We start from the raw sequence: 12380 nt of genomic DNA on the forward strand, positions 1-12380 counted from the left end.
AAAAATTATGTATTTTCTTCTCATATAAAGTTCTGAGAATTTTTTCAGAATTTTTTAATACCGTATTTTCTCACGTTGGTAAAAATAAGAAAACGAAATACTAAAAAGTTAATAAAAAATTCTGAAAAAATTCTCAGAACTTTATATGAGAAGAAAATAAATAATTTTTGTTTCTTGCAGTTTTTCTGTAAAGTTGATAGTATTTGAGTAAAAAATTATTCAAGACCAATATTTTGCAATTTTTAGTAATTAATATTTTGTTAACTATTGCGAAAATTGCAAAATAGTAGAGGACTTTTCGACTCAGTTTAGTCCGCTCTATCTACACAAAAGTGATTGGTAAAAAAGGTCGGGACACCCTGTATATACAAAGTGTTTGATAAGAAACGATAAAACTCTCGCACAGGAGTAGAGCGTACTAAACTGAGTCGAAAAGTCATCTATCATTTTGCAATTTTCGCAATAATTAACAAAATATTAATTACAAAAGATCATCTTCATATCAAAATACTGGTTTTCAATAATTTTTTACTCAATCACTAATATATGTATAAATATGTAAATATGTAAATAAGAGATGTAACTTTACCACTGTCGGTCCCAAGTTCAAATAAAAAGAAAGAAGGTATCTAGTCATTTATCTGACTTTTTTTTAAATAACAGAACTTTTTCGTTACCAATTATCAATATACATATTATAGTCAATATAAATCGAATTTAAAAATACGAAATGATTCGTAAAAAGAATTAGTTAAAAAGCAATAATTGATGCATTATCGTATTTTCAAGTTATCATATTTTTCATAAAATTATTAATTTTTTTGTAACAAATGTCCTAATGAAAAATATGATCTAATTAACGTTTTGTGGTGCAATATTACTTGCATTTTATCCAATTTGGAATTAATTTCTAAATTATTGAGGCATAACTGACAGTGATTTTATAACGATGCGAATAAGGATTTTATTCATTTTAATTCAATGTACCAATTTTTCCTTAAATCTGGCATTATCATGATTTTTTTTTGTTTCTACGAAGAAAAATACATAAGAAAATATAGAAATAAAAGATCTCCGAGTGGTCGCGAAACCCTCGAAAATTGGTACTTTCCTTTATTTAGACTACTTTTCCAAATAAGATCTTTCAAAGATCCTAGAGAAAAAACTAAGCCATTTGGAGGTTTCTGCCCGTAAGGACTTTTAATCAGCTTGACATGATACAAAATATTAAAATTATTTGAAATAATTTAACCAAAACCTATTTCCCATAAGATTTGTGCGAAGTTTCTTTATGTATCTGCATCGCTGAGGAGGATTTCAAAAAGAGAAGAAACGTTTGGTTGGAATAAAGATAGCATGTCTTTAGCAAAGTAATAAATAAGTTTTTCATTTCAAAAATGTTTGTACTCATCCGCGCTGTACTCTCATTTCTTGTTGTATTTTTTCATCATTTGTTGTTATATTTTTTTTATATTATATAGATATTATAGATATTTAATATAAAAATTACTACAAAACTACAGTCTGTCCAGAAGATTCATTACTTATTTTAAATGCGAAACAAGATGAGAACTGTCTTCTTAAGTAAAAATCACAGTGAAAACAAATAACTCTTTGTCTCTCATAAATCTCATAAATTCTATAATTAAAGATTTGTTCTAAACTGATAAGTCACTAATTGTAAGTATTGATAGTAATTAATGCAACTTAACCCCAAATGTTTCGTAATTAATCAAATGAATGATTCTGTATACAAATATCAATACTCTTAACCCAGTGAGAAATGACAATGGAATCGACGTCGAATCGATGTCGATTCGACGTCGATTCCATTGTCATTTCTCACTGGGAAATAAAGTATCCAAACGCAAGTTAACGTATATTACCGTTCTACCGTTAAATCAAGTATTAAAGCAAATAATATCCTTGTACCTGTCGTCATTAGCATCAAAATGATCCTGCTGCTGTTGCTCGAGCGACAACGGCAAAACAGCTTCACTGGCAGGTGATACACGTCCTCTGTCCATTACTTTGGAACCAGATCTGAATCACGTATGAAAATAGAGAACATTTATTAAGTTATTATACTAGTGCGTAGAAAAAAATGCAGATTCTACGAAGCGATTTATATGTTAACGCTGTCTAAAACAAGCAAAAATATTTTGTTTTATTTTATTATCAAATCAAATTTAAAAAATCCTTACCTAGAAACAATTCTCACGCTTTTTTATTGCAAGATGATTATTTAAGTCAGATTTATAAATATAAATCTTATATAAGTTATATAAATCTTATGAATTTTTGTCAAATCTCAAAAACGAGAGATATACGAAATACCGCTGTTTTACCGAGTATTTATTTTTAATCTAGTAAATTTAAATTTTAAATCCTTTATAAAAAATAAACAGAAAAAAATTTCTTTTTTGATAGACCATTGTTTTTCGCAACTTTACCTTTTTTTGCAATAATTCTCAATAATATAGATATATTATGTATTGAATAATAATATTCTTGCTACATACCAATTACCTAAAGATTAAGCGTGCTAATTTTATTTGCGGTCAAGTTAGTCAAAAATAAATTAACTAAAAATTGGTTTATAACAATGATTTTTTATTTGTGTACAGTATGATATGTGGCTGACTGCGTATATGTATAGTATGTAAAATTAAAAGAATACTCGGCATGAGTTTAAGATTAAAAACTGTACATTTACGTATTGTAAAATAAAACCCGTATATGTTCAATGTCGTATGCAAATAATTTCGTATTATTAATTTGAATTGCAAAAGGAATAAGAGAGTGAGACCAACCTGTTTGGCACGTGGCGAGGAGTGTCGAGGCACGTGCGGGCAGCCGCAGCGGTATTCACTACATGCCTCTCCTGTACAGAGGAGCAACAACCCCGTCACTCCCTCACTCACTACCAAAATATTCTAAATGGTCACATAGAGCATACATACAGACGCTGTTAAATTTAAGTTTTTGCATCTCATTTATCCTCAGTACGTTGTGTATGTATGCTTTCTGAACCAGGCATTAATCAGACAAACAGAAAAAGATGAAAGAAGATGGAAGGTACAGAAACTATGTGGGGGATCTATTTAAACTCTCTCGCTTTCTTCCTAATGCGTCGCACCTGCTCCATATCGAATAACATCGAGAAGATATTAATCAAAGTGTCGCGGTTGTTACCAAAGCCCAAGGTGAATAAAAGTGCGAGACAAGAATAATTTGTTATAGTACATGTAATACGCAAAGACATTCAAAAATACTTTATAAAAATCACGCAAAATAAAAAAAGACATGCACGATAATAGTGCGATCGAAAACATTGTATGCAATGTTTATGTCAGATATACCGGTGCATCCTTTTTTAAATTGTGCTTCTGAATTTAGCAAGAGTATGGAGCAATCATCGAAAGCGTTAAACTGAAAAAAAAATTGATTTAATATACGGAATATATACACATTATAAAACAATGTCAAATTCTAATAAAGCATCAAAGAATAGTTTAGTGATTATGTCATGTTCATGCTTCATATTATCATCGTGTGCATTTCAGCATTAACTGTCCCCACTGAAAAAAATCACGTCATATAGTTGCATAATGAAATCATGTAATTAAAACATGTAAATTACGTAATGGATTGTTCCAAACCAGTACATAATTTTTTTTAATTACGTAATTTAAAAAGTCACATGATGATATATATTCTTTTTCCTTCTATTTCTATCATTCAATTCTTTAAAATTCGATAACTATAAAATCACATGATGGATAAAATTATTTCTAATATCATGTGATTTTTCAAATTACATAATTTTAAAACATCACGTACTGATTTGGAATAATTCGTTACGTGATTTACATGTTTTAATTACATAATTCCATCATGTAACGTTGTGACATGATTTTTTTCAATAGAGATTGCTCTTTAATTCTCCATTTTCATTCAAATCAAATATATTCTTGTACTGGAGTTACTACAAGTAAGTCCTACTTAACATCAAATGTACACTGAAAATATGTAGCATTAGTAAAATAATGTATGCCTCGCAAAATCAATAAGCCAGTTAAACATAATGTGATGCAAAAGTATCCCGCTCCAGCGAATACTCGTACATGATAAACCAAGCAAGAATAAAAATTATTGACACACCAATTTGAAATAGTCCACTGAAAAAAAAGAACAAAAGAGGAATCCGCAAAACTATGCAGTTAAAGATTGGCGCAAAGCAACAATGCTGAAATCATCAAGGTAAACATATTCAAACCTTGGTCTCGGTTTCTCTGGCAGACGGTTGCTCCCGAGTCGCTCCCTGAAAGGAGAGCTGCCAACTAGATTGGTCTGGAAAGTATGATGATATGTAAGGGTAATTGTGAATGATAATGATCAAGCTGATGATATCGTGAACATGTATATATAACTAAAATGCGACGTTCAACATTAAAAAGTGTCGCTCTTGTACAAGATATTAAATCGTGTATGTGTATACATATACATTATACAATATACAGATACATACAGAGTGGTCCATTTTAATCCATTCAGTCAATGTCTCAAAATCCTTAAGTTTAAGGCAAAATTGTTTCAAATAAAAACAGATAAAAATTGCTCAGTTACCAGGGAGAAAAATAGTGATCTTAATTAATCTTGAAAAGATGTCCTTAAGGTCAAGTCAAGATTATTTAAAATTTCTTAGATGTAATATAGTTTTTTTACATAACATAATTCTTCTAATTATTCTGCATATAAAAGTATTAAGGTCCCTAAGCAAAGCCTACGGAGACAGATTTCGAGTAGAGCTTGCTACCAATTTTTGATTGCAGAAAAGCAACAAATTGTACACAGAGTTTGTACTATCAGACATTGTCAGCAAACTGCTGTCAAAAATATGACAAAGTCTGCTAATACTATGCCAGCAAATTGATGTCAGAAACCGAATAGTCTGCTGCATAACCTGATAACAGATTGCGAGCAGAAACCGAACAGAGCCTGCTGACATAACTTGACAGCAAATTGAGAGCAAAAACCCAGCAAGATCTATCATTTTCATATACGGCATCGCCACGAGATGGACTTGCTTCTTGTAAGAAGAAATTGCCCAAGAGTCCTATGAGAATTAGCATATATAAATCGAATAGACAAATATCCTAGAGATTCCAAAGCTCTTTCGTAGTGTGCTTTCTGAATCTCCAAATATTTTTTTGACTTTCTATTTTATAACTTTCTCATGTGTATTTTTGAAATGTGAAGCTAATCAATAATATTTTAGCAATAAAACTATATTGATTGTTTCCAGTTCACACCAGTATATATAAATATATTATATATTACATATAATGATATATAACAATAAATATGTTAAACAAGGACTCTCTCTCCTTAAAATAACAAAAAGCAAACTAAATCTGGACTAATGAGAGTCAGCGCGAACGGAGGTGCGCAATAAAATTTTTACAAATTTTTAACAAATAAATTTGTTAATCCATACGAAGTGTTATATCATCTTTATTTGAAATCTTGAAAAATCTTGAACGTTTCGATTCTCTTTGGAATCTTCATCAGCAATCTTCTTAATCCATACTAGATTTCGCGAACGGTCAAGGTAGAGTCACTTACAGGTTGCCAAAACTGTAGTGTGATCTGTTTAAATTCATATACTTAAGATATTTTAATTCAACCAATAAAGCAACGAGTAACTCACCCACAATCGCCAAATCTCATCATAAAACTTTGGATGATATATTAATATTCACAACTAATCATATTTTATGTAGATTTGTTTGAACTCCGTCCAAGCCATCCGGAGTGACAAATATGTCTAACGAAACGTTTAAATTGAAAAACAAAGGTTGGATCGACGGAAAACAATAAGTCATAATTAGACTGCGGAACTTTATGCAAAATACTTAACTGAATGTTTTGCATAAAATGCATATTTTGCAATTTTGTAAATTTACAGATGGCAATCTCAATCTTTTTACTTCACCTTTTAATAACTCTTTAACGAACAACGATTGACTGCTAAAACTGTCCGATAGTTAATATTCAGTTAAGTATTTTGCATAAAGTTCCGCAGTCTAGTCATAATAAATATAAATATAAAAGACAGTACATTCGTACTGAGTTGCTGATTCTAACATATATAACGTATGTAACATATTTAACATATATAATATCACGTTATAGATATAATATAATAAATATAAGAACAGAAAATTATTGTAATAGTTTAAAATATAATTTAATACAAGAATTAAAGCGTCAAAAAGAAAATCTAGAATAACCAGTCAAAATTTAACGCGTTGCACATTACGCGTAAAACATTATGCGTAAAATGATGTAGTAATTTATAATCACTCGTTGTAAAAGTTAGAAATATAATTTAATACAAGAATTGATTAACGAAAGAATAGTTACAAATATAAATTAATGAATAAATTACTGAGTCAAAAAGAAAATTTAAACAACAAATCAAAATTTTAAACGTCGCATTAATATTATGCATAAAATTATGAAGTAAATTTATTATCGCTCAGTCTTAAAATATAAAAAGAATTTTGTTGTCAAAACATTAAAAAAACAACACTGTTAATCAAGCAATTTTTAAAGGATAATAGAAACATTATTTTCACTAAAGCTGACAAAGGTAATTTAACGGTTGCACTGGACAAAAACATGTATATCGAAAAAGTTAAAACAATGCTTGAAGACACATACATGAAAATTCTTAAGGATCCTACGAGTAAAATTAACAATAACTTGAAGCAACTGTTGGTAAGATGGAAAAAATAAAATTACATTTCTGAATCAACGTACAGACAACTTTATTGTAACGATGGTAACATTCCTAGGGCTTATGCGTTGTTAAAAGTGTATAAACTAAACTGCCCATTCAGAATCATCATATCTTCTTTGGATAGTACATTATATAATTTGGCAGCGTTCTTACATAGTTTGATTGTCAAAAGCATACCTAAAGCTGCTAGTAACATCGAGAATAGTTTTGAATTAGTTCAGAAATTAAAAAACATTAAAATTGATCGTGGTTTTAGTTTGGTGTCGTTGGATGTAATATCACTTTTTACCAACATTCCAACGGATCTAGCAATAGACGTTCTTTCCAATAGATGGGACTTTATTTGCAAGAATTGTAATTTACCGAAAAATGAATTTATCAAAGCTGTTCGCTTAGTGCTGGATTCAACTTATTTTACTTTTAACAGTCAATTTTATAAACAAATTTTTGGAACGCCTATGGGTTCACCACTTTCTCCGATTGTTGCTGACTTAGTTATGATGGATTTGGAGAATTGGGTGTTGAGCAATATTCAATATCATATACCATTTTATTATAAATATTGTTATGCCCGTCGCATGCCGTGCTATGCGGACACCCGTGGTGTCACGTTGTCAGGACGCCGTGCGGTTGTTGATAAAAGACGGCTGTCAGATATTGAGGAGAAGTCAGAACGCTCGGACGTGCTTCTCCACTGATATTACATTTTACGATACGGTATTCTGTACGGACGATTTCGTGGAGTTGACGTAGCTCAATAAACGACTTCCTGTTTTCCATACTTTAAAAACCCTTGAGTCTGTTCATTTCCGCGGCTTTGGCGCGCGCGTTGCTATACAAGTGCGATCTTGCATAACGGGCGCAACAATATGTAGATGATATCGTTCTTTGTTTACCAAATTCTAAAATCGATTCTATTCTCGAAAAATTCAATTCATTCCATCCAAGGTTACAATTCACTTTGGAATTGGGTGGTAACTCTTAATTTTTTGGACACAACCATAATTTAAAAAAATAACTCATTGATATTTGACTAGTATCAAAAACCAATGTTTTCAGGAAGATTTTTGAATTTTTTGTCTCAGCATCCAATTTCGCAAAAGAAGGGCATGATATTCAATTCAGTAGATAAAGTTTTTTATATCTCACATCCACAATTTCACAAAAAAAATCTTGAATTTGTTGTGAGGATACTTTTGGAAAACGATTATCCATTGGATTTTATATTCGATACTATTAATGAAAAAAAAAGAGTTAAAACATTAATAAATAAATTGAATTCTTGTTCAGCTAAAAAATCAAATAACAACTTACCTAAAAAACGGGTTAAATGGTTTTCCATACCATATTTAGAAGAGATATCGAATAAATTTAAGAATGCAATTAATGGGGTTTGCCATAGGATTTTATTTTTTAGTTTGAACAAATTGAATCAGTTTATTAAGGTTCATAAAGATTCTTTAAATAATGAATTAAAAAGGAATGTAGTCTACAAGATCAATTGTTGTGATGGCGATGCTTCCTATGTGGGACAAACAGGGAGAAAATTAAAAACCAGACTTTCTGAACACTAAAAGCATATCCATAATCAAACATCCACTCATTCAGTGATTACAGAGCATAGGTTGCAAAACGATCATGACTTTGATTGACAAAACGTAGATTTTGGATGTAGAGAATTATTATAACAAAAGGTTAATATCGGAGATAATGCACATTAATCGACAGATCAATGGGCTAAATCTACATGATACCGTTGGCTTAAATCATGCGTACATTGAGATTCTTAATAAACTTTAAGGTTTGTTCGTAATATAATACACACTTGTCATAAACTTTAGTTTGTTTATCTTCAAATTGACCGCTATATTAATTGTTTAGCAATCATTATTTAACCGACTGTCGAAATGACAAAACACATATTGTTCTCGCAGTTATTATTTTTTAAATTTGACGATAATTTTTAACATATTAACGAGTTACAAAATGTTGCATAAGAGAGATTCATTGATCAGTGTAGAAGCGTCGACTGTGTGAGATGAGGTGATTATTAATTTTTAAATTATACATACGATAATTTAATCATTTATATAATTTTAGTTTGAGTTCTCATTGCTACTCAGCTTTCTAACTTTGTGAGTATATGACTTACCTCGCAACAGTTAACGGTTCAATTTTGAGAGAAAAAATGTTGGAGATATTTTGTTATGCAATACCCAACCGTTACGCTAGAGGGAAAGACTGCTGATGAAGACTCGAACCATGAGTAAAAACGTTCAAAATCAAAGTTTATATTTTTAGTATTAAGAAGAATTGCGCTAATTGATAACCAGCGTTGACTCCTATTGCCTGTACTGTATGTTTTATGTTTTTTCTAAATTATCTTGAAATATAAATTATGTCAAATTATTCAACATGAATGCATAAGCATGATATAGTCCATCTGTATCAGATCATAAGTTAAGTCCATACTCCTAATCGAATTCGCGATTGTATTTCAATCTGTGATCCGTGACAACAGATTGGCTATTTGTATTCCAATTTATGTGATTGCGATGTTCTACAATCCTTGTACTTAATCTCCTACTTGTTTGACCTACGTAAGTTGCATCGCAATATTTACACTCAATTTTATATATGACATTTTTGTTCGAATTCTTTGGGAGAACGTCTTTTTGTACTTTTATAAATTTATTTAATTTATTATTACTAAAAAATGCTGTGTGTGTGATTTTAGGTTTTCGTTCCTACGATAAATAGTTATAAATTTTTCCGCGTTTGTCGAATTATATGATATCAAAAACCAAGAAACCCTTTCTATATTATTATTGTCATTAGAAGTATTCAGTTCAGTCTCCACAGAACTATGTTTAGAGAATAAATACTTTAATCTTGTGGAAATTGTTTCAAAAATAAATTCCATCGGATAATCATTTTTTAATAATGTGTTAATTATAAGCCTATTTTTTTATAGAACTTAGGATCTGAAAGTAGTACCATTCTGTCAGTCATGCCCATCACTATGCCTTTTTTTTAGCCATAGAGTGTGCAGATAAATAATTCAGGTATCTACCTGAAAAGGTTGGTTTGTGATACCAGTCAAATTCTAAACTGTTTCCATTTTTTTATGACCGTTATGTCTAGGAAATGATATATAACTGTTTATATATGTATATGTACGCAAAATTTCTTATAAGAAACCAGATCGATTTAAATGAAAATGATATCTTGCTCGATTTTTGCAGCTAATCTGCCGTCAGGTTATATCAGCAGGCTCTGCTCGGTTTTTGCATGGTGGAATTAGACAAAGTACTGTATTTCCGAAGATGCACAGTAGCAAAATAATGTCCCTATTTGCAACTGACATGAATGTAATGATTTTTGTTCGTAATTTGTTGTCAGATTATGTTAGCAGACTCTGCTCGGTTTTTGTCAGCAATCTACTGGCAAAGCATTGATGCTTTCCAATTGCTTAACACATCTAAACACAAACGTACACAAAATGTAACGTTGTGCACGATTCAATTGAAACAGAATGTGTACGCTGTGCACGGTTGAGATCCGTTTCGGATGGAGTTAGATTAAATGTAGCTTTTTCCATATTAAATAAAAAAAAAAGTAAACCGGCCACTCAACGTCTTCCAACCTCATTTATAGCCGCCGCAATTAGTAACATGTAATTGTCACTAGAAAACACAAGCTTACACAGCTCTCGATTGAGTACGGATGTGTAGTGTTGTGTCGACGATAATGGCCAATTGGAACGCAACTTGTGTCGCCGTGTGCATGAAAGTGTCTAGGGATATTGCAATTGGAAAGCACCCCATGTCAACAGGTTTTATCGATAAATCTACAGCCAAATGCGGACACAGATGGTTATGGTTTTGTAATCAAAATCTGATCGAGTTTGCTGCTAATTTGCGCTCAAATTGCTAACATTTTACTACCAGGAATTTTATGCCATAATGTGCCAGAATAAAATATAATGTATCTCATAAACTACTGATTTTTTACATTTTTATCTTAATACTCTTATTTACGAGATGATCCCGATTGATCACGGCTCGATTGGACACCACCAATCACAGCGACCGGTGCTTAGGAGCTCTGTAGTCTCAAGCGCTGTGAGTGGCTCGTGTTCAATTGAGCGGTGTCCAACTGGGTGCCACCCTTATTTACAGAATGATTAGAGGAATCGTATTAGGTAAAAAAAATCATATAATTCCATTTTAAAAAGTGGAGGTGATGTTTATATCTTTTTGACGCCTCCACCTAAAAGAAAAACAACATAACCAAAATACGTCCCCCTTAAAACCGTTCTGCTTTCGTCTGAAACATTTTTTCGTATTTTACGTATTTTTCAAGATATTTGCTTGGAGTAATTATAATGGAACGCTCTGTACATACGAGACGTTTTACGTCAATCAGATCACCTGTGAGTCCAAAAATCAGCGCAATAAAAATAAACATTCAATGTCTCAAATTATTCGTACATGCATATAATTTCGAAGGAAACATTTTTTTAAAATCCAATATGGCGGATCCAATATGGATGAAAAGCGATGAACATTACATGCGACATCTTAGGCCTTATTTTCATTATCCAACCACGACCAACCAGAAGTAGCCACGGCCATTTTCATTTGTGGTTGTGAGATTATCGATACTAACGCGTTAGCTTGGTAGGACCCAAACACTCAAACCGGTGAGGTCGTTTGCGTGTTTGTGGTATCCTGTTGTGGACGGGAGAGATTCATTTGGACACGTTACAATTAGACACATTCTAAGTGGACACGTTGTAAATAGACACGTTATATTGGACACGTTAATATTGGACACGTATCACTTGGACACGTTAATATTGGACACGTATCACTTGGACACGTTAATATTGGACATGTATCACTTGGACACGTTAATATAGGATCCTAGGTTAGATTAGGGTTAAAGTTAGGTTAGGGTTAGGATTAGGATTAGTCCAATATTAACGTGTCCAAACAATACGTGTCCAATATTAACGTGTCCATGTGATACGTGTCCAATATTAACGTGTCCAGTATAACGTATCCATTTGCAACGTATCCAATTGCAACGTATCCAATTGCAACGTATCCAATTGCAACGTGTCCGAATGAAGGCCACTCGTTTGGACGGGAAAGTTACCGTTCGAGCTCGCCGCTGCAAGTGAAGTGATGGATAACATAATCCTGAACATTGATCAGTACATGCTATGCCAGAATGATACTGACAATATCCAGATATCAGAAGATCCATCGTTAAAGTAGACGTCTATTCAGATTAGGAAATTTGTCATAGCTACGAAATACTGCGATGCGAACATACGCTGCGTTTTAGATACTTTTTATTGTAATAGAGCACGAAATTTAAAATATTAACATATATATATATACAGGGTGGGGAAAAAGTATGGAAGCAAACAATTATTTCCGAAACTATTCATTTTTCGACAAAATGTCTTAGACATAATTTTTATGGTATGAAAAGATGTATTATGTGGCATAGACGGCATGACCTTGAAATGACCCTTACGAGCTGCATACAAATAACGTAA

At 31.7% G+C, this 12380-nt stretch overlaps 1 protein-coding gene across 9 annotated transcripts in view; it reads right to left on the reverse strand.

Annotated features, from left to right (window-relative positions):
- The window catches only part of Iml1 (GATOR complex protein Iml1), a 159559-nt gene that overhangs the window by 44924 nt on the left and 102255 nt on the right, over positions 1 to 12380 (reverse strand). For 7 of the 9 annotated variants that reach the window (XM_018521780.1, XM_018521786.1, XM_018521782.1 and 4 more), the window contains 2 exons: positions 4280 to 4353; positions 1933 to 2043 (listed from right to left, as the gene is read on the reverse strand). In XM_018521780.1, coding sequence (XP_018377282.1) covers positions 1933 to 2043; positions 4280 to 4353 — 185 coding nt within the window. Of the gene's footprint in view, positions 1 to 1932; positions 2044 to 2813; positions 2885 to 4279; positions 4354 to 12380 lie in introns of all 9 variants that reach the window. The other 2 variants (XM_018521788.1, XM_018521781.1) reach the window with 1 other exon arrangement.

Source organism: Trachymyrmex cornetzi, unplaced genomic scaffold (genome assembly GCF_001594075.2).
Source record: "Trachymyrmex cornetzi isolate Tcor2-1 unplaced genomic scaffold, Tcor1.1 scaffold996, whole genome shotgun sequence".
In the NCBI taxonomy this organism is placed as follows: domain Eukaryota; kingdom Metazoa; phylum Arthropoda; class Insecta; order Hymenoptera; family Formicidae; genus Trachymyrmex; species Trachymyrmex cornetzi.